The sequence below is a fragment of the Trichosurus vulpecula genome, chromosome X, assembly GCF_011100635.1.
Source record: "Trichosurus vulpecula isolate mTriVul1 chromosome X, mTriVul1.pri, whole genome shotgun sequence".
In the NCBI taxonomy this organism is placed as follows: domain Eukaryota; kingdom Metazoa; phylum Chordata; class Mammalia; order Diprotodontia; family Phalangeridae; genus Trichosurus; species Trichosurus vulpecula.
Window position 1 is genome coordinate 222,382 of NC_050582.1, and position 25,434 is coordinate 247,815.

Here is a 25,434-nt window from a genome sequence, read left to right on the forward strand (position 1 = left end):
TTTCCGCCGCCTCGCCTCAGGGACTTTTTCCTCCCCCACGAGCCCAAGCCGCCTGCACCTTCACGACCCCACCCCTTCCCAACCTACCCGGCTCCTCTGCCCCGCAATCCGCCGAGGCCCCGACGGGGCCACTCGGCGCGGCCGGGGCCGAGAGCCGGAGCGGCGGAGGGATTCTCAGCTGCTCAGAAAGGGACGGCCCGTCCCAAGATGGCGTCGGCGTCGGCGGCGTCGTCGTCGTCGGCGGCGGCGGCGGCGGCAGCGGTCGAGACCTGGGGCGGCGCGGCGACAACGGCGGCGGCGGCGGCGGCGGCGGCCCGGGGGCGCTCTGGGTAGCGCGCACGCACGCACGTACGCACGCGAGCACGCCAGGCCTCGTCCTGGTCCGCGCCCGCATTGGTGGCGGTGGCGGCGGCGGCGTCGGCGTCCGCGTCCTCCCCCGCGTTCGCCATGGAGGCCGGGCCCGAGGACTTCGTGCCCCCGCCCGAGTGCCCCGTCTTCGAGCCGAGCTGGGCCGAGTTCCGGGACCCACTGGGCTACATCGCCAAGATCCGGCCCATCGCCGAGAAGTCGGGCATCTGCAAGATCCGGCCGCCGCCGGTGAGCGGGGAGGCGGGCCCAGCCCGGCCCGACCGCGGAAGGGTCGGCGGGCCTGGACCGTGCCTGAGGGAGGGAGGGAAGCCGTCTGGGCTGGGCCGGCGCGCGCGCGCGTTGGGCCTTGACTGGGGCTTAGACCGGGCCCCGGCCCGAGTCCAGGCGCCGGGGGGGGGGTGGGGGTGGGGGCGCGTGCACGAGCGGCGCCCCTCGGGCAGGGCCGGGGCGCGCGCGCCCCGCCCTGCCCCCCCCTCCCGCCCCCGGGGCCGGCGTGTGCGCGTGCGCCCCTGGAACCGGCTTGGGGAGGGGGGGAGTGTTCCAGAGTCCGAGTTCCGGAAGGGAGGTTGAGGCAGCGCCCTTCCCTGTCCTCGTCCTTCTCGAGCTCTTTCGTGGGTCCCGAAGGAGACAGGGCGGGACTCGAAGCCGTGCCGGGAAAGGCCGTGGGTTGGGGGAGGGCTCCACCTGCAGGGGCCCCGGGCGGGCCTCCCTTCAGCTGCAGTCGTGGTTGGCGCTTTTGGGAGTGCTGGCCGAGCCCAGCTTTTTGCACTAACCACTTGGGAGCCTGGCCACCTGGACAGCACTGATCGCTGATGCTTCTTTGGGGGCAGGGCCCATTCTTGAGCTCAGATGGGGAAGAGCAGTGCCCCAGGGAGGCCTCTTCCCAACACCCCGGGTGTCCCCAGGATCCCTTCGTCTCACTGGGCCTTCAGCATCCCCCCTGTCTCCAATGTCCCTGCATCTTGTCCGTCCCAAGCTCTTCTTCTCTGGCAGTTCTAGAGATGCCAGCAAGGGGAATAGCACAGGGGCCTTGGTTCCTTGCCAGCAGTTGTCCTGGGCATTGTGGACCTAGTTGATTTCAGTCCAGACTCAGGTGTGCTAGAACAGGGCTTGGCTTAGAGGGGAGAGAAAAGGCACCTGTTGCCCATCCTGCTTCGTCCACTGACCAAAAGCCTTGAGAGGTGGTGGCTGCTGAGTGTGGGTACCTCCCCCCACACACACACACATTTGACAGAGCTGCAGGGGCCAGCTAGGAGTTTCCTCAGCTGTCACACAAAGTTTCCAGATCTAAAACCGTGACCCTGTGACCTTGAGGAATGGCATACTGGGTCTTCCATTCCTCTGTAAAAGTGAACAGGATGGGAGCCAAAGGTCACTGGCCCTGTGACTTGGGAAGCACCTCTGAGCTGTGCTCTGATGTGTCTCTGTGGTGGTAAGAGAGGCAGGAGCCAGCCTTAGCAACAGAAAGGGCTGGGTTCCACTCTAGCCTTCGTTCTGTGTAGCTTAGGAGAAGTTATCACTGAGTCAGAGAGAGTCTCTGGCACTTCCAGAGTCTCTGTTTGGGTTGGAATTTAGGGAAGGGGCCTCTTGCCTGATAGGGGAGGGGAGGGCACAGCAGAGGTAGCTCAGTGCCCCCCTCCTCCTGCCCTTTTTCCCCAAAGACCCTTTCTGGCCTCTTATTTCCTCTTCCCTGGGCCCACCCTTGGAGGCTTGCCCCCATGCCCTTTTACCGCCCAGTGCCCCACAGTCTGACCTCAGATACAACCTTAGGTTTCTTCTTCAGCATGGGGTGAAGCCTGACTTGGCTTTGCCCCATAGCTGTCTCTGCCCCTGCCCAACTAAACCTGGGCTTTGTCCTCCTGCAGGACTGGCAGCCTCCCTTTGCTGTGGAAGTGGACAACTTTAGGTTCACCCCCCGGATCCAGAGGCTGAATGAACTGGAGGTAAAAGGGAGGGGGCTGGGGGTGGGAGGAGACAGAGAGAAGGCCAGACGGAGCAAGATGTCCTGGTGGACCATGCCAGCTCAGGCCTCCCTACTTGGGGAGAGGAGGAGGCCTGGACTAATTTGGTGGGCTCCTGGCTTTTTAGCCCTTGTTCCTAAAGGTCCTGGCAAGGACACTGGGGCAGCTCTTTAGATTGCATATTGTCCAGAGGGTTCAAGGAGAACTTGGCACAGCTTAGCCCTGTTGAGCAGAGCTCCTCTGACAGCCCCCTGGATGCTCTCAGGCTGAGGAGGAAGCAGAGGCTCAGAGATCCAGCCACAGGCAGCTTTCTGCATCAGTGTTCTCCTTAACCCAAAGTCCAGGCTCCCTGACTGCTTTGGAAAGTGGGAAAAACCAAGACGCAAGCTAGGTGCCTTTGCAGGTTGTCACCCTTGGAGTAGTCTGAGGCTAGCCCAGGTCTTAGGACCTCACTAGATGCCCATGCCCGAGGGTGGGCAGATGTGCCTAAGCTGTGTTTGTGCTCCCCTGTCCTCTCTGGCTGGGGCCAAAGACATCTCAGGAAGGGAGAAGGGGCCCATGCTCAGCTTGGCTCAAACACCGCGCCCCCCCCCCCCCCCAAACAAACAAAGCAGGAGCTGGCTGTAGGCCTGGCCTGGACCATAAGGACAGGGACAGCCCTGTTGCCATATAGGCAAGGAACCCTTCCCTGCCTTGGCTGGTCTTGAGTTTTCCCCTCTGACCATTGGGGAAAAAAGTTACTTCCTTGGCCTCTTAAGGCCAGAGGGGAGAAGCTCCTGTTTTGCTCCTTGGCTAAGGCTGGCAGCTGTAGGGCCTGGGCAAAGGGGATGACTAGAGCCCTCTGTCATCCCCCCCGTCCCCGTGGTGTGTGTGTGTGTTGCATGGCTTGGGTATGAGGCAACAACTTTCAGGCCTACAGACAAAGCTTCCTCCCTTTTGGGGTCTATTCCCTTAGTTCTCCTGAGGCTCAGATGAGCTCTTGTGGCAGCTAGGTGGCACCACAGTAAATAGAGTCAGGAAGACCTGAGTTCAGATCCAGCCTGAGGTACCTCTGAGCTGTGCGACTGGTCTGTCTGCCTCATTTTCTTCTTCTGCACCCGCTTCCCAGGATTGGTGTTAGGGGTTACGGTGTCTGGGGCACAGTGAGCACCTTGTAGCCATGTACCGTTGTCCTTCTTGCCATTCTTCCCGTCGGGATGCCCAGGAGGAGGCCGTGGCACTGGGGGAGTTACACTTGGTGGCCTCCTGGCGGTCAGGACAGGTGTAGCATGTGTGACTCTCCCCCACTTCCCCAGGCCCAGACCAGGGTGAAGCTCAATTACTTGGACCAGATCGCCAAGTTCTGGGAGATCCAGGGTTCCTCCCTGAAGATCCCGAATGTGGAGCGGCGCATCTTGGACCTCTACAGCCTCAGCAAAGTAGGCCCCATTCCCTTCCTGGGCCTGTGGATGAACCCAACAGGGTGGGAGGAAATGGGCACATAGGGATTCAGCCCAGCTGGGACTTCTCTCCCTTCATCCTTTCCCTTCCAGATTGTGGTAGAGGAGGGAGGCTATGAGGCCATCAGCAAGGACCGCCGATGGGCACGTGTGGCCCAGCGCCTCAACTACCCAGCAGGCAAGAACATTGGCTCCCTGCTGCGCTCTCACTATGAGCGTATTGTCTACCCCTATGAGATGTACCAGTCTGGAGCCAATCTGGTGGTAAGGGAGAGGGAGATGCTCTTGACCCCCCTACTCCTCGCTACATGCATGCGCACATGCCGGCCTGGCCCAGCTCTCAGCCTCCTCTTACCTCATTGGGCTAAAGCTAGGCTCTGTTCTTAAACGGTAGACTGGGTGGGGAAATCACCTCCTGGAACTGGTTTGGCAAGCTTGGCATCCAGGAGTCCTTGCCAGTCCTGGCCTACCCACTCCAGTGTCACCCAGGGGCTGCCTGCCCAGTTGGGCTGGGCTCTGCACCGAGTATATTGGGGGAACTGAGTCAAGGGGAGAATGGAGGGGAAGGGAAGGAGGGGTTTAGTCAGGCAGGACTTTCTGGAGGAGGCTTTGGGTGCAGTTACTGATGCCACGGCAATGGTCTCTAGCAGTGTAACACACGTCCGTTTGATAGCGAAGAGAAGGACAAAGAATACAAGCCCCACAGCATCCCCCTGCGGCAGTCGGTGCAGCCCTCCAAGTTTAACAGCTATGGACGGCGGGCCAAGAGGCTGCAGCCTGATGTGAGTGCCACCCCTACCATCCCACTGCTCCAGCCTACTGGGGCTACTAGTTTGAACATTATCTTGGTGTCTGCCTGCTCTTTTTCCTTCTTCCTTTCTCTCCTTCCTGCCCCTCCCACACAACATGTCTGCCTCTGCTTTCCCTTCCTCACACTCTCTCAGCCGGAACCCACTGAAGAGGACATTGAGAAGAACCCTGAGCTGAAGAAGCTGCAGATCTATGGGGCTGGCCCGAAGATGATGGGCCTGGGCCTCATGGCCAAGGACAAGAGTCTTCGAAAGAAGGGTGAGGCAGTCATCAGGCACCAGGGTGGGGGTGGGAAGCCTGCTTCCGTCAAGACCTACTGACTCGCTGTCCTCCCCAGATAAGGATGGCCCCGAGTGCCCCCCTACAGTGGTGGTGAAAGAGGAGGTGGGCACAGAGCCAAAGCTGGAGCCAGCTTCCCCTAAAGCCTTCATGGATGGCAAAGAGGAGCTCAGCCACAGCCCTGAGCCCTGCACCAAGATGACCATGCGGCTGAGGAGGAGTCACAGCAATGCCCAGTTTGTAAGGAAGACTTTGCTCCTGCCCCTGCCCTTTGGTCAGGCTAAGAGTTGGGGCTTTGGAGGGAGGAGGACTGTGCTAGGCAGGTCAGGGGCCTGGGTGCTGGGGGTGTCCAAACCCAGATGTGTGCCTAAAGAGTATTAGAGGGGCCCCCAAGTACAAGGGGGCATGTAGTGAGTGCTTTGGTCCCATGGGGGCTCAGGCAGAGGCTGAATGACCCCACTTGGTGTGGCATGATTGCCAGAAGCACCCTTCAAGTGAGGGAATTGTGGGCCTTGGAGGGCCGGCCCACTGGTGAGCTCTCCCTCCATGTGGTCAGATTGAGTCCTATGTGTGCCGGATGTGTGCCCGAGGGGACGAAGATGACAAACTCCTGCTCTGTGATGGCTGTGATGACAATTACCACATCTTTTGCCTCCTGCCCCCCCTTCCAGAGATCCCCAAGGGCATCTGGCGCTGCCCTAAGTGTGTCATGGCGGTAAGGTGCTTGATGTAGGTGGTGGGAGGTAGGAAGGCTGGGCCCTTTGCCAGTGGCTCTGCCATCCTAGCCACCAAGCCATGCAGCCCATGGCTGTGGCTTGCTTTGCAGGAATGTAAACGCCCTCCAGAGGCCTTTGGCTTTGAGCAGGCCACACGGGAATACACGTTGCAAAGCTTTGGCGAGATGGCCGACTCCTTCAAGGCTGACTACTTCAACATGCCTGTGCACGTATGTGCCTTGGGCTGGGCAGGTTCTGGGTAGATTCTGGACACAGGGCTTGAAGGCCAGAGTTAGCTGGGTGGTCTGAGTCCTGTTCCCTGCTCCCCTCTCCCCCCAACACACACACCCCACACTTTGTGCTCCCAGATGGTACCCACAGAGTTAGTAGAGAAGGAATTCTGGCGTCTTGTGAACAGCATTGAGGAAGATGTGACCGTGGAGTATGGGGCTGACATCCACTCCAAGGAGTTTGGCAGTGGCTTTCCCATCAGTGACAGCACAAGGCGCCTGTCCCCTGAGGAGGAGGTGAGGGCCAGGGCCTGAGATCAGGGGCTGTCTCTGGAGGTTGAGCTGGGTCCAGTTGGGCTTTGGTGGCTGTTACTTCCTCCCTGGGCCCAGCCGGGGGGCATTCACTCTCAGGTGCTACAGGTGTTGGTGTTGCCAGGCTGGGATTGCTCCATGAGAGTCAGGAAGGCCCTAGGGGCACATTCTGGCTTCTTGCCACCTACCTGGCAGATGCATGTACCCTAGCACAAACCAATTCATTTCAAAGCCTCTGACTCATCCCCTGGAAAAATGGAGAATCCACATGGATTCCTTCTATTTGAGGGCTTTGTGACGTTTTCCATTCTTGTACCATCTGTGAGGCTGGATCACCTAGAGCTCGGAGGGTTGGGGAGGAAAGGAGGCTAGCCAACAGGCCCGCAGTGAAGCCTTGGCTGTGTCATGGCCTCCTGGAACCTCTAGTTGGGAAGGCCCTGGGGACTCAGCCCATATCTGCTGTACTCCAGGAATATGCGGCCAGTGGTTGGAACCTGAATGTCATGCCTGTCCTGGAGCAGTCGGTCCTGTGCCACATCAATGCCGACATCTCTGGCATGAAAGTGCCCTGGTTGTATGTGGGCATGGTCTTCTCAGCCTTCTGCTGGCACATTGAAGATCACTGGAGCTACTCCATTAACTACCTCCACTGGTGAGCAGGCAGGCGCCCAGCAGGGTGGCTCAGGGAGGGCCAGGCCGTCCCTGAGTGTCTGCGCCCTGCCCTTGACCGCCTTCTACCCTGTGGGCAGGGGAGAGCCTAAGACGTGGTACGGTGTCCCGTCCTTCGCAGCTGAGCACCTGGAGGAAGTGATGAAGAAGCTCACGCCGGAGCTGTTTGACAGCCAGCCTGACCTCCTTCATCAGCTGGTCACGCTCATGAATCCCAACACACTCATGGCACACGGTGTGCCGGTCAGTGCCCTGGCTCTGTGGAGGTCTCTTCTAGGCAAGCTAGGCAGGACAGCAGATGGGTGACTTCCATTTTCCCAAAAGTCCTTCTCTCCCCTGTGCCTGGGCTCCATCCAAAGTCGGTCAGCTTGGGCCTGTTCTCTCTGCCCTTTTATTCTGTGGGGTCTAGGGTGGTACCCCTTTACTTCAGGGCCCAGCCGCTGGCCTACGCCACTTTCCAGGAGCAGTCTTCCCCTTTCTTCCTCCGTTGAGCTCTTGGAATAGCCTTCCTGGCAAATTCCCATCCTTGATGGTCTCCAGGGAACCCAAGGGAAACTTCAGCCTTCTGTAGGGCACCTTCTGCCTGGGTCTGTCAACCCGGATGTCTCCCGCCCCATTCCTCTGTGGTCACTCTGGGGACCAGGAAGGCAGTTCTGTGAGGCTAGGGCTTGGCTTGGCTTCCAAAATCTTGAGTGTTACTCCCCTGTCCCCGAGCCTATTATCCTTTTTTTCTTAGGTTGTCCGCACCAACCAGTGTGCGGGAGAATTCGTCATCACCTTTCCTCGAGCCTACCACAGTGGCTTCAATCAGGGCTACAACTTTGCTGAGGCTGTCAACTTCTGCACTGCTGACTGGGTAAGCTGGGTCCTGGGTCTGCTTGGGGGAGGGCGGAATGGGCCTGGCAGGGTCAAGGGGGAGGGCAGAATGGGCCTGGCAGGGTCAAGGGGTGGCCCAGATTAGGCTCATCCTCCCCTGTCTCCAGCTGCCTGCAGGGCGTCAATGTATCGAGCACTATCGGCGGCTCCGGCGTTACTGTGTCTTCTCCCATGAAGAGCTCATTTGCAAGATGGCAGCCTGCCCGGAGAAGCTGGATTTGAACTTGGCTGCGGCTGTGCACAAGGAAATGTTCATCATGGTACAGGAGGAGCGCCGACTAAGAAAGGCCCTGCTTGAGAAGGTGACGACTAGGGAGACGGTGGTTTGGTTGAGCAGGGAATCTTGGAGAAAACCTTGAGAATTCCCAGGAGAGGCCTGCGTGACCCCGGGAGAGGCTGGCGGAGCCCTCACCCTCTGATTCCAAGGGAGGTTCTGGCCCAGAGCCATCCAGTGGGGGGCCTAGGGCTGGCAAGGGGGACCCACTTGTCAGTAGGGAAAGGAGGAAGAGGAGAAGGACCGTAAGGGCCTTAAGTTTGTGGAATTTGGGAGGTGGGGGAGGTGGGCATCTGGCTTTGGTGACAAACACCAACCTCACTGTGTACTTCGGAAGTTTGCAAGAGTCCGTGTTGGCTGACCAGAGAGAGGGAGATCTTGGGCCTGCAGCTGGGTTTACAGATGGCACCCCCAAGCTCTGAGGGTTTGTGCAGATGTTGGATCTCCAAAGAAAGGGGCCTGAAATCCCAGCTGAACATGAATAGACAAAGAAGGAGGGTTGTATTCCTTGGGCTGCAAAGATCCCTTTCTGAAGTTCAGGGTGGGAGTGGTGTGTGGAAATGGCCAGCCTCACACCTGGAGGCTTCAGCCCAACAGCAGCAGGAAACAAGGGCCTCTGGGGCCTCCTCAGCCTGGGCCAGACTCTCAGAAATGCTGTTGTGTTCACTTTGGGTCATCTGCCCTTGAGAGCTAGGGACTCACTGGAAGGAACTAGGAATGTTTAGCAGAAGTCTTTTGTTTGACGGAGGGGCTGAAGGGACAGACTTCCCCACTCCTCCTGTCAAGCCCCCTCATCTCCCAGCTGAAGTCTGGCGCAAAGGGAAGGACGGAGGTCAGCAGCTGACCCTCCCTTTCCTTGATGGCTGGCTCGAGGATGTGGGAGCCGCAGTAGTCCTGTCTTTGCTTGCCTCTGGCCCCTTGTGCTGGTGTTCTCTGGAGGGCTTGTCCAGCTGCTCTGCCCACATTGGCACTGATTGGGGGAGAGCTTGGGCTTCTCCACACTTCTCCATAGGCTTCTTTCTCCCTTTTTGTCATCTGCTCTGTCAGCCTTGGAGGGCCCCACCATCAGCTTTCTTCCATCTTCTGCATCATTTATAATGCAGATGTCCAAATTGCCGGGATTTGCTTCCCCTTGGCATCATGGCCAAGTATCTCCAGGGCTGAGGGAAGACCTGTTCTGTGGCTGGCCCTCACTGGGCCTGCTCAGTGGTACGGTGGGCCTTGGTGGTGGAGGTGGTGACATTGAGTGTGCTTCAGGGTGGGCCTCAGCAGCTCCCCACCCCACTTACACTCTTGGTTTGCTGGGCTGCCCGCTGTGGGGCCCAACTTTTTCAAGTTCTCCATATATGTTCTCTGCCTGTCATTGGGGCTGCCTATGACCCCCCCCCCCCCCCCCACGTGTGCACAGGGCATCACAGAGGCAGAACGGGAAGCCTTCGAGCTGCTCCCTGATGACGAGCGCCAGTGTGCCAAGTGTAAGACAACGTGCTTCCTGTCCGCATTGGCCTGTTATGACTGTCCTGATGGCCTTGTCTGCCTCTCCCACATCGATGACCTCTGCAAGTGCCCCACCAGCAAGCAGTATCTGAGGTGAGGGGGCTCCTGGGCCCAGGGAGACAGTGGACAGAGCACTGGGTGTGGAGGCAGCTGGGAGGGCCTTCCCCCTCTGATGGCCTCAGTTTCCTCAACTATAACTGACCTCACAGGGTCTTTGTGAGGATCCAAGGAAGCTGTGTGGAGAGGCCTTGACACACCTTCAAGGGCTGTTATATGTGCCTGCAGAGCAGTGGGGTAGGGTCGGGGTGAGGGGAAGGTTGGCAAAAGGCCTGAGGCAGAAGGGGGGGGCGGCGGTGCGGTGCTTGCTGAGTCTTAAAGGGGCTCTGGGGAAGGCCAGGATGGAAGACAGAGAACCTAGGTGGGCCATGTGGGGAAAGACAGGATGCCAACTCTGGCCACACTATTCCCTCAGATATCGATACACACTGGATGAGTTACCTGCCATGTTGCACAAACTGAAAGTGCGGGCTGAGTCCTTTGATACCTGGGCTAGTCAAGTGCGCACAGCCCTGGAGCTGGAGGATGGGCGGAAGCGCAGTAAGTGAAGGGCAGCTGGGGGCTGGGGGGCTCCTGTGGAGAGCCAGAAGTTCATGGATTGGTGCTTTCCCCAGGTCTGGAGGAGCTCAGGGCTCTGGAGTCTGAGGCCCGGGAGCGCCGCTTCCCCCACAGTGAGCTCCTGCAGCGGCTGAAGGACTGCCTGCACCAGGCTGAGGCCTGCGTCTCTCGGGCCCTGAGGCTGGTCAGCAGCCAGGAGCCAGGGGGTGTGGAGCCCAGTGGGGAATGCCAGGTCCCCAGGGTGGTCCCCCCCCAGCTGACCCTGGAAGAGCTCCGTGAGTTCATTGAGGAGATGAGCAGCCTACCTTGTGCCATGCACCAGATTGGAGAGGTCAAGGTGAGGGGGGTACCCTCCTGGGTGGGCCTTGGGCTGGGCCTGAAGGCACCTTCGGGGAGGGGAGGCCAGGCTGGGGAATGAGCTCTTCCCTTCTCCCTCTCCCCTTCTCCGTCTCCTTTACCCCCCCAAACACAGGACATCCTGGAGCAGGTGGAGGCTTTCCAGGCCCAGGCTCAGACAGCTCTGGCCTCCCTGCCAGCCAGCCTGGGCCACCTCTCGGGCCTGCTGGAACAGGCTCATCGCCTGGTTGTGGAGGTGCCTGAGGCTGAACAGCTGAAGCTGCAGGTGCAGCAGGCCCATTGGCTAGATGAAGTGAAGAGGGCCCTGGCCCCCCCAGCCCATCGGGGCACCTTGGCGGTCATGCGGGGGCTGCTGGCATCGGGGGCCGATGTGGCACCCAGCCCTGCCGTGGACAAAGCCCGGGCCGAACTGCAGGAGCTGCTCGCCATTGCTGAGCGTTGGGAGGAGAAGGCCCATCTCTGTCTCGAGGCCAGGTGCTTCCACGCCCCCCCCCCCCCCCCCCAGCCTTCCCCAGATTTCCCTCTGGCTTTTTCAGACCATATCCTTTGTGCCGCTCAGCACTGCTGAGCCCTGGCAGGAGGGGGCCTGTTGTTCTGGAAGCCCAATGCTGCCTCACCCACCTCCTGGAGTTCCCTACCCTTTCCAGAGTCCCCATTTGTTCTGGGCTGCAGGCCTCTCCCACTTTCTGGCTTCCCAGGCCTTCTCTTGAGAGGGAGGCACCTCCACAACTCACCTTCTTTCCATGCCAGGCAAAAACACCCTCCTGCCACCCTCGAGGCCATCATCCGAGAGGCTGAAAACCTCCCAGTGCATCTGCCCAACATCCTGGCCCTGAAGGAGGCCCTTGGCAAGGCGCGGGCCTGGATCGCAGATGTGGATGAGATCCAGGTGAGGCTATGTGTGTCTCCCACCCCCTTCACCATTTCCGGCCTGTTCTTTAGCTGTCCCATTATTTAGGGAGATGAGGCAGAGGGTAGAAGGCAGGAAGCTGGCCAGCTCCACTTTGACCCTGTGGTGGTGAGCCTTGGGGTTCTGAGAGTGGGCAGCTCTTGTCTTCCTGCTCTTCAGAACGGTGATCATTACCCGTGTCTGGATGACTTGGAGGGCCTGGTGGCTGTGGGCCGGGACTTGCCTGTGGGCCTTGAGGAACTGAGGCAGCTGGAGTTGCAGGTGCTGATGGCCCACTCTTGGCGAGAGAAAGCTTCCAAGACCTTCCTCAAGAAGAACTCCTGCTACACTCTGCTCGAGGTGAGGCAGGCCCCATTCTCTTCCTCCCAGTCTGCTGCCCTGGCTGTCGGCCTCACTTTTGTTCCTGCCCTCATCCCCTGCCCAGGTGTTGTGTCCATGTGCAGATGCCGGCTCAGAGAGCATGAAGAGGGATCGATGGAAGAGAGAGAAGGAGCCAGGCCTCTACAGATCAGATACTGAGCTTTTGGGGTTGTCTGCCCAGGACCTCAGAGACCCAGGCTCTGTGGTGAGGAGGGGAGCAAGGTTGGGGCAGAGTGGTGCAGGGCACCTGTGCCAACCCTCCGGCTTTTCCTCTTGGTGATTCCCTGTGGTGCCAGGAGACGGGAGTGGGGCGGGAAGGACAGAAGGGGTGGCTCAGCCTCCTGAAGTGCCATCTGTCTTTTTCTCTGGGGCCTAGATCCTGGCCTTCAAGGAAGGTGAGCAGAAAGAGAAAGAGGGCATCTTACATCTGCGTCGTGCCAATGCAGCCAAGCCCTGCCCATCAGCTCTCAAACTCACCGGGCTTCCCTCAGCTGTGCCCTCACCCGAGTCCCTATCCTGTGTGTGTGGGCAGGCACCAGTGGGCGAGGGGGCCCTGCAGTGTGACCTGTGCAGGGACTGGTTCCATGGCTGCTGTGTGTCAGCCCCACGCCTCAGTGGGCTCCAGCCCCTGGCCTGGTGGGAGTGGGACACTAAATTCCTCTGCCCACTCTGCATGCGCTCCCGCCGACCTCGCCTAGAAACCATCTTGGCCCTCCTGGTGGCCCTGCAGAAGCTGCCTGTTCGACTGCCTGAGGGGGAGGCCCTGCAGTGCCTGACTGAGAGGGCCATTGGCTGGCAGGGTAGGGCCCGCAGGGCCCTGGCATCCAGGGATGTGTCGGCGCTGTTGAGTCGTCTAGCCGAACTCCGGCAGCGACTGCACCAACCCCCAGCTGCCCCTTGCCCCCAGCCTGGCAGCCTGGCCCCGGCCCCACTCAGGGAGAGCAGAGGCAGTGGCGGCAGCAGCAATGAACTTCAGGTAAGGCCCTGTTCAGGGTGCCCATGGGGGAGGTTGGTGGGGGTTGGGGGGCAGTGGGCAGGCCTTGGCTTGCTCACTTTCCTCTCCCCACCTTTTTCCCTTCACTCTGTGTTGACCTCAGGTGGCTTTGGAGAATGGAGATGGCGTGAAGAACCCTGAGAAGACCAGCCCTGGCGGCTCAGGTGGGGGTCTCTGGGGTTAGGTGGCAAAAGGGGGTTGGAGGTCAGGGCTCAGGGGAGCCAAGCTTTTGCCATGCTCATCTCTGCAGACCTGGAGCTGCTGACATCCCTGCTGCCCCGTCTGGAAGGCCCTGTGCTCGAGCTTCCTGAGGCAGCCCGAGGCCCCCTGGAGGAGCTGATGATGGAGGGGGATCTGCTTGAGGTAACTTTGGATGAGAACCACAGCATCTGGCAGCTGTTGCAGGCTGGCCGCCCCCCAGACCTGAGCCGGCTCCGCACGCTGATCGAGGTGAGGCTCAGAGGGCTGGGGAGCTTGGGGAAGCTGGGCTGCCTGAGGCTACCAACCTACCCCCAATGCTTGTCACGTTCTCAGCTGGAGAAGGCAGAGAGGCAGGGCACTCGAGGGCGAAGCCGTGCTCCGGAGAAGCGGCGGCGGCGGAAGGGGGAGCGCGCTGGGGGCGAGTGCACGGATGTGACTAGGGAGGAGCTGGAGCCAAAGAGAGCCCGGGGCCCAGTGACCACCGAGGCAGAGGAGATGCTGGAGGAGGAAGAGGAGGAAGAAGGGGAGGCTGAGGGGATCAGAGCCAGGGATGAGGACCTTCCCCCTGGTGGCGGCATGAGCCAGAACAGGCTGGAGGGGAGGCCTGGGAGCCAGGGGGGTGGGCCCTCTGCCTGCCCCTTGCCCACCTCCCCCTGTCCCTCTGAACAGCAGCAGTTGTGACAATTCGGAGCTGGACATGTGCACAGTCCCGTGTCCCTGCACCCCCTACTGGTCCTCTCCCCCCCCCCCCCCCACCCTGGGAGAGGGAGAGAGAACTTGGGGTTGTGGCCTGCCTGGGCGCTCCTGCCAGCCTGGGGATGGGGATGGGGGGCAGGGCTGGCCCTTAGGAGTCTTGGGCCCTCCTCTCCTGCTCCCCTACCCCAGGGGGCCGGCCTCCTACCAGCATTCATTCCCTTGGATGGGCAGGCCTGTGGTCTGCCTCTTCCTGTCTTCCTCTGGCCCCAGCCAGCACCATTCCAGGAGTGGGGAAGGACAGAGGCCAGCTTGGCTGGCTCTGGGCCTGGGGCCCTTAGCCCCTTCTCCTCTGGGCTAGGCTTCCACTAACCCTCTGCTCCCTCCCCACCCAGAGGCGAGGAGGAGAGGGAAACTAGCCCTTGGTGAGCAACCCCTCATGGTTTTCTTTTTAATTAATTAAACTTGGGAGGTTTGAAAGAAAGCTTCTCTGGTGCTGCTCCCACAGGCCTTGGCAGCCTGCCCTCTGACACCCCACCCCCCCCTTCCCCTCCCCCATGCCCTGGGATTATGTTGTAAGGGGACAAGGGATGGCGGCTCTGGCCGCTGCCACCTCATGCATTTGTTGGGAGGAAGAAACGAAGGAACTGCCCCTCCCCCGCAAAACAAACCAACAGGAAACACGTCGTTCCCGAAGTTGCCTCTTTTAATTTTATTTTATTATTTTCCTCTTGTTAGAAATAAAACTGTTAGCAGTGGTTTTTGGAAAGCCGCCTCTACCCTGGCCTTTCCTTCTCTGGCCCTTGGGGGTGGGGCTGGGCAGGAAAAGAGCCCCAGGAGGGGAGGGGGCAGGCCCAGGTGTCATTGTACTGGATGAATGAGCCAGAAGGGAAAGAAGGAAGGACCCTTGGCCTCCAGCCTCATCCATTCCCAAGTAGAGGGGCACTAAGAAGCTCCAGGAACATTCCCCTACCCGCCCCCCCAGGGCCAAGACCTGGAGGTGTACACAAAGATCCCTCTCCCCAAGAAGTTGGCCACAGCTGGTGGTGTGGGGGTAGGATAGGGAATAAGGCCTGCCTGCTGCTCCACCCCTGAGTTTCCAGGACAGCGAAGTTCTCTCCTGGGAGCTCAGTGCCCTTCCCAATCTTTTTTTTTTTTTTTTTTTTTTTTTTTTTTTGCTTTTTGGCAGGGCAGTTGGGGTTAAGTGACTTGCCCAAGGTCACACAGCTAGTACATGTGTCAATTGTCTGAGGCCGGATTTGAACTCAGGTCCTCCTGACTCCAGGGCCGGTGCTCTACTGACTGCGCCACCTAGCTGCCCCTGCCCTTCCCAATCTTAGGCTTCCTGACGGTCATGGGCAAACCCAGGGCCAGGGTGGCTGGTGGAGGTGAGCTGAAGGCCCAGAATCTGGTCAGGACTGGGAGTTGGGAATGGAGAAGCTGCTGGCCTCCACGTAGACCCCAAGGGACTCTGGATTCATATGGTTTGCTCATATGTACAAGCTGGTGAAGAAGCCCATGAGGTCCAAGGGTCATGCCCACCATTCCAAGGCAAGGACTTTTCCAGCCCAGTCCTCACCTATACCCGGTCTGCTCCATAAACTTGGGTGGTGCCCAGACCATCCCCTTCCCCCAAGGGCTGGACCCTGCCTTAAGGATCTCCTTTCCCAGGAAGCTCCTACTTGGAACCCCAAAGTCTATTGCCCATGTATCCAAGGGCCACCTGGGAGCATGCCCGTTGACACCTGTGGGAGCCTCCATCTCCAATTGAATAGCTGGAGCCATAGGACCCTTTCAGCTGGAAATGGGGCCAGGATGTGGGGCTGCTAGGGAGCACAGCCAAGTTCAGCTCTCCCCCAAGCCCTTCCTGCCCTTGACCATGATTGCCGATAGCATCCAGCTTGCCAAGAACCAGGCCCAAAGGGTCATAAGGAAAAAGGGAGCACCAAGAGACAAAGGGCAGACGATGTTAGGGAAGGTGCCTTTCTGCTGCCTGTAATCCATCTTGGACCTCTGGTAGTGCCAGGCATCCCAGTTGGGTACCTCCACCTGTATGCTTGAGGAGTACCTGTCTGGAGTTGGTCAGTGAATCTGCTAGGGTCTGGGAGGAGGAACAGAGGCAACTGAGGGAGGTCAAGGGGAACAAGGGAGAACTCAAGGATTCTAAAGAACCTTCTGTGGTTGGAGGGTCAGGGCCTGCACTGACATTGAAAGGTGCTCTGGAGGGAGAATGGACTAGACTGTGTAAGACTGGGGGATGGGCAGGTCATCTGGGACCTCAGCATCTGGATGAGTGTGTTCCATCTTCTGGTTGAAGGGCCAATTCAAAATAGTGTGAATGGCATCCATGGCCTAGAGACAGCTCAAGCCTGTGGGAGTTGGGCTAAGTGGGCACTGCAGGGGCAAGTGAGGACACAGGAGGTTAAGCCTAGAGGCATCAGTGGATTTCTGGTGGAGGAGGGTTCCAGGCCTGACCTTGAAAGAGGGGTGGAGATGATGGACCCCAGGCCTATGTCATCAGTAAGGTGGGGGTTGGGAGAGACAGGGCTTTAATTGGGGTGGGGAAGGGTGATGTCCTTAGGAATCTCTGGCTTAGGCTAGCCCTAAGGCACTCCTGCTTTTGGAGGGGATGGGGAGGAGGCTGTCCTGGCCAAGAAGGGCTCAAGGCTCCACCTTTCTCTACTCTCATTAGTGGAATACTCTGCTCTTCTAGGCACCAGACTTGTGATGATGAAATGGGGGGGGAACCTCAGGAGTCAGGGTAGATGGGGATGGGGACAGAGAGGTGCCTTAGCTGGCTGGCCAGGTGCTGTGCTGTGCACTGGGGATACAGAATGCAAAGGAAGCTGATAAATAGGAAATCTCAAAAGGAAGGCATTTGAATGAATGGGTTTGGGAAAAGCTTCCAGTGAAAGATGACAGTTCAGCTGGGCCTCAAGGGAAGTCAGTAGCTGAGCAGAGGAAGGAGTTCATTCCAGGCTCCTGGGATGGTCAGAGGGAAGGCCCAGAGTCCAGAGATGAAGGGGTTGGAACAACCAGGAGGCCGGCTTCCTGTGTGGAAAAGGACATGTTGGGGAGTGAGGTGTGAGAAGACTGGGAAGGGAGGAGGGGGCGGGGCATGAAGGAGAGCATCTAGTCCTTGCTCCTGGAGGCCCTAGGGAGCTGCTGGGGTTTATTGAGTGGGGGTGTGGAGTGGTGATATGATCATAACTATGCTTTTCACTTTGGTGGCTGAATAGATGAACTGGAACAGAAAGGAGTATACTTTTTTTTTCTCAGCTGTATGTGGCACCTTCAGAAAAATTGACCATGTATTAGGGCATAAAAATTTCACAGACGCAGAAAAGCAGAAATGTTAAATGCACCCTTTTCAAACCATAATGCTATAAAAAATTACACTCAGTAAAGGGTTGTGGAAGCATAGATTAAAAATTAATTAGAAACTATAAATAACTCTAAAGAATGAATGGGTCAAAGAACAAATTATAAAAACAGTAATTTCATTAAAAAGAATGACAACAATAAGACAACATTCCAAAATTTGTGGGATGCAGTCAAAGCACTACTTGGGGGGAAAATATATCTCTAACATATGTCAAAAAAAGAGAAAAAGCAATTAACTGGGTGTGCAACTTACACATACACACGCGTGTGTGCGCGAATAAGAACAAACTAAAAATCCTCAATTAGAAATCAAACCAAATTGGAAATGCTGAAAATTGGAGATTAATAAAAATTGAAAAGGAAAAAAAAACATTCAACTAATAAATAAAACTAGGAGCTGGTTTGGATGGGTGGGGAAGAAAACAATAAAATAAACCATTGGTTAATTTTAAGAAAATTTTAGAAAAAATTTAAAAATTTTAAGTTACCAGTATCAAAAATGAAAAAGGTAAATGCATCACAAATGAAGATGAAATTAAAGTAATGATTAGGAGTTATTTTGCTCAAGTGTATGCTGGTAAAATTGACAATCCAAGTGAAATAAATGGATACTTACAAAAATATAGACTGTCCAGATTAAAAAAAGGAAATGGAATGCTTAAACAACCCTATCTTAGAAAAGGAAATTGAACAAGACATCAGTGAGCTCCCTAAGACCACATGGATTCGCAAGTGAATTATACCAAACGCTTAAGGAACAATTAATCCCAATACTATATAAACTATTTGAAAAAATAGGTAAAGGAGTAGTACCAAATGCTTTTTATTACACAAATACAGTTTTGATACCTAAACCAGGGAGAGCAAAAAACCCAGAAAACTAGAGACCAATTTCCTTAATATGGATGCAAAAAGTTTAAATAAAGCACTAGCAGAAAGACTACTGCCCTATTTCACAAAGATTATACTATGACCAGATGGGATTTATACCAGTAATGTAGGCCTGGTTCAATATTAGGAAAACTATGAGCATAATTGACCATATCAATAACAAAAACAACAAAAATCATGTGATTATCTCAATAGGTGCAGAAAAAGCCTTTGGCAAAGTACAACACTCATTCCTATTTAAAACACCAGAGATCATAGGAATAAATGGAGCTTTCTTTAAAATGATAAGTAGTATCTATCCAAAACCATCAGCAAGCATTATATGTAATGGGGATAAGTTAGAATCCTTCCATACAAGATCAGCAGTGAAGCAAAGCTATCCATTATTGCCACTATTTCAATATTGTACTAGAAATGCTCACATAGCAATGAGAAAAAGACATTGAAAGAATCAAAATAGGCAACAAGGAAGCAAAACTTTAACTCTTTGCACATGATATCATGGTGTACTTGGAGAGTCAACTAAAAAAATTGAAACAATGAACAACTTTTGCACAGTTGCAGGATATAAAATAAACCCAAACAAATTGTCAGCATTTCTATATATTACCAACAAAGTTCAACAGGAAGAGATACAGAAATTCCATTTAAAACAATTGTTGCCAACGTAAAATACTTGGAAATTAACCTACTAAGGTATTAGATGAACATAATTACAAAATACCTCTCATGAGTATAGATCTAAACAATTGGAGAAATATTAATTGCTCATGGGTAGGCTGAGCTAATGCAATAAAAATGACAATTCTACCTAAGTTAATTTAAACTACCAAAGAATTTATTTTATAGAGCTAGAAAAAAGATAACAATTCATGTGGAAGAACAAACGGTCAAGAATATCAAGGGAATTGATGAAAAAAAATAGCCATACCAAATCTCAAACTATTAAAAAATGGTAATCATCAGAACAATCGTACTGGCTAAGAAATAGAGTGGTGGATCAGTGGAATTGACTTACTACAGTACACAGTAGTAAATGAACATAGTAATCTTGCATTTGATAAACCCAAAGATACAAGCTTTGGGGGCAAAAACTCAACATTTGACAAAAGTTGCTGGGAAAACTGGAAGGCAGTTTGGAAGAAACTAGGTATTGACCAACATCTCACACCATATACCCAGATAAAGTCAAAATGGATATAGGATTTGGACATAAAGGGTGCTATAAATAAATCAAGGAAACATGGGAGGTTTTACCTTTCAGATCTCTGGATAAGGGAAGATTTTATGACCAAACAAGAGACAGAGAGGATCACAGGAAATAAAATGGATAATTTTGATTACATGAAATTAAAAAGCTTTTGCACAAACAAAACTAAAGCAGCTGGAATTAGAAGGAAAAGAGAAACTGGGAAATAAAACATTTTACAGCAAGTTTCACTGACAAGGGCTAGATAGGGAAACTAAACCAAATTTATAAGACTACAAGCCATTCCCCAATGAATAAATGGTGAGATAGTATGAACAGGTAGTTTTCAGAAGGAGAAATCAAAGCTATCTATAGTCACATGAAAAAATTAAATCACTACTGATTAAAGAAATGCAAATTAAAACAAGTCTGAAATACCACCTCACACCTCACACCTCACACATTGGCTAACATGATAGAAAAGGAAAACAAGAAATGTTGGAGAGGATGTAGAAAAATTGGGACACTAATACACTGTTGGTGGAGTTGTGAACTACTCTAACCATTCCGGAGAACAATTTCAATCTATGCCCAAAGGGCTATAAAACTGTGTACACACTTTGACCCAGCAAAAGCTCTACCAGGTCTCTATCCCAAAGAGATCAAAGAAGGGAAAATAACCTATTTGTACAAAAAAATACTTATAGCATCTCTTTTTGTGGTGGTGAAGAATTGGAAATTAAGCAGATGCCCATTACTTGGGGAATGGCTGAACAAGTTGTAGTCTATTATTGTGATGAAATACTATTGTGCTATAAGAAATGACAAGCAAGATGATTTCAGAAAAATCTGGAAAGACACATGAACGGATGCTGAGTGAAGTGAGCAGACCAGTGTGCACAGTTACAGAGACACTTTATGATGATAAGTGATCAAAGGCCTGGCTACTCTGATCAAGACAGTGATCCAAGACAATTCCAAAGAACCCATGATGAAAAATGCTATTCACCTCCAGAGAGAAAACTGATAAACTGAATGCAGAATGAAGCATTTTTTTTTTACTTTATTTTTCTTGGGTTTGGTTTTTTTTTTTTGCTCTGTGTTTCCTTTTGCAATGTGGCTAATATGGAAATATGTTTTGCATGACTGCACATGTATAATTGGAATCAAATTGCTTGCCTTCTCAAGGCAGGGGGAAGGATGGGAGGGAGAGAATTTGGAACTCAAAAGTTTTAAAAATGGATGTTAAAAATTTATTTACATGTAATTGGGAAATATTTAACAAAATAAAAACAGGGAAAGAAGACAAAACAGAAAGTGTAATGAAAACCAAAAAGGCCGAGTACTTTGTGTGCTTTTCTGGAGCCCTTTGGCTTAGGTCTGTTACTCCCCAGAAGCTTTGTCTCTGCTGAGGTGGCAGACTGTTGTGTCCTCAAGGAAGCCTTTTTCATGTGGGTCTGGGCCCTGAGGCCTTGGACTCCCACTTTTGTAATTAGGGATTTGAGCTTCTTTTCCTCTGGGCCCTAGGTTGTGTCTGTCAGTCAATAAATATTTATTTAGTGCCTACTATGTGCTGGTACACAATGAGGTCATGTAGCCTACAGGGTCTTTGGGAAGTGGGGCAGGGAGGGATCAGCCAATTTCATCTGTGGCTACAGGGAAAGGCTTGGGCCCTAATCTTCCAGACAGTAGAAGTAGCCTTAGACAACCAGGCCTCAGTTTCTCATTTTATTGATAAGAGCAGAGGACTGGAAGTTCCCCCATATCATGTGGGCCTTAATGACATCTAAGTCAAGGTTCTAGATTTAGAGATGGAAGAGAGTTTCAAAGTCATCTATTGTAGCCCCCTGAGATCCCAAGAGATCAAGCAAATGGTCCAGGGTCACCTAGGTAGCACTGAGCAGTCAGGATTTGAACCCAAAGGCAGCATGCAGCATGGCCCCTATATGGCATTGTCTGTATCCTCTCACACAGGAAGGGAATTGGGGGCCCAGAGAGGGCAAGAGCTAATTCCCGAAATGCGCCATGCAGACTCTCTTCTCTGGTCAACTTTCTCCTCTCTGAAGCCTCAGTCTTTCACTTTCTGTCACTCAAAGGAGAAGTTCAATTTCTGGGAAAACAGTGTTGCTAGAAGTCATGATGCCTCTAGCAGAGACCCGGGCTCAGCTCCTGGCATTGGCATCCAGTCGCCTTCTCTCATCTGACACGCCCCCCCTCCCATGCAGGCCCTCACCTCCGCAGGTCTGGACTGTTGTAATAGGTGCTGGGATGCCCGCCTGCCTCAGATCTCTCCTGCCTCCAGTGTCCTCCACTGGGAGGGGGGGTGGGGATTAGTAAATTGTTGGTTTCTTGCCAGAGGCCAGGGAGAACCCGAGTGCTGGATAAATTGGCTCAGAGACAGCTTAGTGGTATTGGGTCCAGGGTCCCTTGCGGAGCCTGAGGAGCCTGGAACTCTTCCCTCCCTCTGGCTTGTTTTGGGCTCTGGCCCCTACTTTAGAAATACCTTGTGGAACACACCGCCCCCCCCCATCCCCCCAAAGCTGTTGAGTGCTTTGTTTCGTCTGGTCTCCTGATCAGCTGAACCCTATCTATGCTATTAGGCGGGGGGGAGGGGGGGGGGGAGCAATCCTTCCCCTTCCCCTCCCTCCCTGGCCTCCAGCTGGGGAGAGATCCAAGGAGACAAGCGTTGAGTCCAAAGTCTGGAAGGTGAGTCAGGGATCAGCTTCCCTGACCCAGCCAAGCTGACCCAGGTCCACTTCCTCCGTTCCCTGAAGGGCATGGCGCCCCAGCGGTGGCCCCTCTCCAGCCTGGCCCTAGATTGCTTTTGACCTTGGCGTTAACAACTTTGGGGCAGAGAAGAATCTGGAGGCCCAGGCCCTCTGAACACCAACTTTTGCCTAGACATGGTCAGAATGGCTTTACCTTCTCAACCTGGGAATTCTACACAAAGAAGCCCCCAAGGACACGGAAAGTGCTCTGCCCCCCTCCCTCCTCAAGGCCAAGGAAGAGCACACAGAAGCCCCCTGGGGCAAACTTCCCGGGAAAGCCCCAGGCCTTCCGCTGGATTGATGGCAACCCCTAGCTGACTGAGCTGAGCCTGCGTCGGTTGGCCCTTCCGTTGCTTCCAAGGTCTTCGAGGGAGTCACTCCTCGCTTTCTGTAATCTGGCAAAAGGGAGTACAGGTGAGCTTCGGGGCCTAGGTGAGGCCGGATGCCCCCTTCCCGCTCCCTTCTCCTCCCCCTCCTCCCGCCCCAACATCTCTCTCAGGTGACTTATTCATTCCTTAGCCCCTGAGCCTCCGATGAGGAAAAGGATAGAGCTGGAACATAGTTTTTAGACGAGACACACAGGCGGGCAGTTATCAAAGGGAGGATTTCAACCCGGCTCTTCGACTACCTGGGCTATTCCTGGCTAGCCTTCAGCTCGCACTCCCCCATTCCGCATCCCTGATGCACCACCCCCATCAAGCCGGTAGCGTCCTCTCAGAGGCCGAGGCTGGAGCCCAAGCCGTCAGCCCTCACATCTTGAGCATGCGCACCCCAACCCTGGGCCCCGCCCACGGCCTCTCCGGCCCGCCTGCCGATCTCCTCTAGCTCCTCCTCCCGCTTCCCGGCCCCACCCCCAGGAGCCTATTGGGAGCCGGTCCTGGGCCGGCCAATCAGAGAACGCCAAGGCGGTGGGGAAGAAGGGCGGGCCCAATTCCCCCTCTTCCCCCTTCCAGGGTATCCCAGCATCCCCCGCGTCCTCGCATCCATCCTGCCCCTGCATCTCCAGCTCTCTTCCTGCCTCAGTCCTCGAATGCCCTAACCCGGCTCCGCCTTCCTGGGCCTCCTGCGGGACTTGACTTGGGGGGGGGGGGGGAGGAGGGGCAGCCGCAGCCATAGGCCACGTCTGAAGCCGGCAGCCGGCTCCTGGGTTGGGGTTGGAAGCTCGGACCCCAGAAGGCCCCAGCCCCAGTCCAGACCCTTCACGACATGGGGAGCCAGGAGTTCTGGCTGTTTGCTACGAACCACACTCCCTCAACAACCAGTCCTGCTTCCGGCCCGGGCCTCACAGCCACCACTGGGGGAGGTGGCTCCTGAGGAGAAGGGGCCAGCCATCCCTCCCACCTGCCACCCACAGGCCAGCCTGGCTGAAGCAGCCAGATGCCCTGAGGGAGAGAGAAGGCAGCGTGTGGCAGACCACCACCACCATTGACCATCGGCTCCCCTCAGACCTTGACAGAGACACCCAGGCCCCTGAGCCTTGGGATGAGCCTGGCTTCCACCCCGGGCCCTCAATCATCTTTCTGGGAAGCAAACCCTGGGGATGGGCTGCTCCCAAGGGGGCCGGCCACAGCTCCCAAGGCCCTGGAAGGAAAGTGCTGGGCACGGTCATCCGAAGGCTCAATGGCAGAGCCTGCTGCTGTTCTATCGGTGACATTAGAGAAGAGGCCGGAACACCTGCTTGGCCGCCCCACCCTCAGGACCGTGGGACCTTTACTTCCATCGGACTTGTGGCCGCATTTAGCTTCATTTAGCCTGACTGTCGTCTCCCCCTAGAATGGGAGCCCCTTGAGGGCAGGGACCAGCTGATTCTTCTGTTTGGAGCCACAGGGCTTGGCACACAGTAGGTGCTTAACTCATTCAACTTACTGTGAAAGTTTGAGCAAATATCCTGGTCTTTTCTCTGGACCCGTCTCCCCCTCTGGAAGACAGACCAAAGACTCCCTAAGGCCTCCTTCTCAGACATTATTTGGATGTAGGGATATGAAGGGAGTCTTAGGAGAAATTTTAGGCCAGACCTTCACATCTTCAGGGGCACATCTCAGGGCATTCCTGCCCCTGGCCCATCCAAGACTCTTACCCAACCCCCCACCAAGCCCCTGGAAAGAAAACAAACAAGGCTGAGAGATTTTATTTACTTCAGTATCTTGGTTTACAAAAAACAGGCAGAAAAATGGAGGCCCTTCCAGAAGGGCAGCTGCCTGCCCATGGGCCCTCCCCTCAGGCCCATCCCTCCCATTGTAGCTACCACCACATCCCTCCTCCCATAAGGCCCAGCCCAGAAGGGCCCTGACTCCCTCAGGAAGACCTCCAGGGCTCTCCCTACCTCCCCCAGCCTCAGACCACAACTTCTTCAAACTGGTCCAGGATGAGACCAAGTCTAGGCTGGTCCCAAACCAAAGGCTTGAACCCCAGCTGCCTTCCTGGTTCCCATTTCCCTCTACTGCCTGCCTGTTTTCTCCTCATGCCCCTACACAGGAAGATGAGAGAAGCTGGAGGGGACATCAGGCAAGGGCTGAGAACCAAGAAATTCAGAATTAGGGAGGCCAAGGGTGGTAGGTGGGGCTGGCCAAATACAGGGCAGCTACAGCCAATGTGCTCCCCAGCCAGTAGGCAGGAGACAAAGGGGCAAATCCCCTATGTGGAAACTCAGGAATGAGTCTGAGCCCGGCAACACTTGAGGCCTCAGGGCCTCACCCCTTCCTAACAGGTCCCCCGGCTGCCACAGGATCAAATGATGACCCTTTCCTCTGGCATTAAAATCCCTCCCCCCCCCAATTTCTCTCTGTGGCCTTAGCCAGTCCCTAAGACATACCTCCAGCTCTCTGGGCCCTCCCAGACTCCTCTCCCATCCATATACAGCACCTCCTCTGGGAAATCTTCCCTAGACCCAGCTCACCTCTCCACTGAATTCCCCCTTCGAATCTCTCCCCTCCTCCTAGCCTGCCCCTTCCTCTCTAACCTCTTACAGCACATTTAGGGTTCCAACTCCTTGAGAGAGAGGTGGGGCTATCTATCTCAGGAACAGAGGGCTGGACAGTCTGGAGTCAACTCTCTGATGCAGGGGAATCCCTGACCATTGACACCCTGTGAGCCTTTGTTGGCTACCAGAGGTCATGTGAGAGAGGAGGTCCACTATAGGGTGCCTCCAGAGAGGTATGTTCTTAGGGAAGGGAGGAGGGTCCCTGAGACACACTGAGCCAGGTCAGTGAAGAAGGAGGGAGGATTCAGAGGAGGATGGAAGGAGGTCCCAAGAGGGAGAAGAAAAGGTGATACAACATCCACAAGGATTCTGGGACCACTGGGACCCAAGTCATGGACCATCTATCACCTTAGAAAAAAAGACAGGGCTGGCCAGCTTGCAAAAAGGAAGGCTGAGGATGAAAAGCCATCCTCAGTGGGGATGAGCTGGGGTCTAAGGACCCTTGAGGCTCCCAGAAGGACCCTGGAGAACCAGGGAGCAGGAGAGTCACCTAGCCTGTCCCCAAGGAGGTGACCTGGCAGCAGTGGGGGGGGGGGGAGTGCTGGTCCTAGGCCACCCCCATGCCCCAACAGGGGGGCAAATTGGAATTCCCAGTGGGAACAGAATGTGGGAAGGGACATGATTGAGCCCAAAGACCATCCTTGGTGGCGCCCCCAAGAG

At 55.1% G+C, this 25,434-nt stretch overlaps 1 protein-coding gene across 2 annotated transcripts; it reads left to right on the forward strand.

Moving 5' to 3' along the window:
• Positions 1–385: 385 nt before the first annotated feature.
• KDM5C (lysine demethylase 5C) lies at positions 386–14,331 on the forward strand. 2 transcript variants are annotated; one of them, XM_036740107.1, is made up of 25 exons: positions 386–597; positions 2,235–2,312; positions 3,626–3,748; positions 3,863–4,033; positions 4,417–4,551; positions 4,714–4,837; positions 4,917–5,098; positions 5,415–5,573; positions 5,685–5,804; positions 5,943–6,101; positions 6,587–6,768; positions 6,866–7,028; positions 7,522–7,641; positions 7,769–7,963; positions 9,344–9,525; positions 9,905–10,029; positions 10,104–10,384; positions 10,520–10,878; positions 11,155–11,293; positions 11,474–11,653; positions 11,739–11,879; positions 12,051–12,650; positions 12,772–12,832; positions 12,919–13,118; positions 13,203–14,331. In XM_036740107.1, the coding sequence occupies exons 1-25, from the start codon at positions 448–450 to the stop codon at positions 13,548–13,550; spliced, it is 4,677 nt and encodes a 1,558-aa protein (XP_036596002.1). In that variant the 5' UTR covers positions 386–447; the 3' UTR covers positions 13,551–14,331. The 2 variants fall into 2 exon arrangements, with proteins under 2 accessions (XP_036596002.1, XP_036596003.1); XM_036740108.1 differs by having other exon boundaries at positions 402–597; positions 4,420–4,551; positions 13,203–14,328.
• The last annotated feature ends 11,103 nt before the right edge of the window (positions 14,332–25,434 follow it).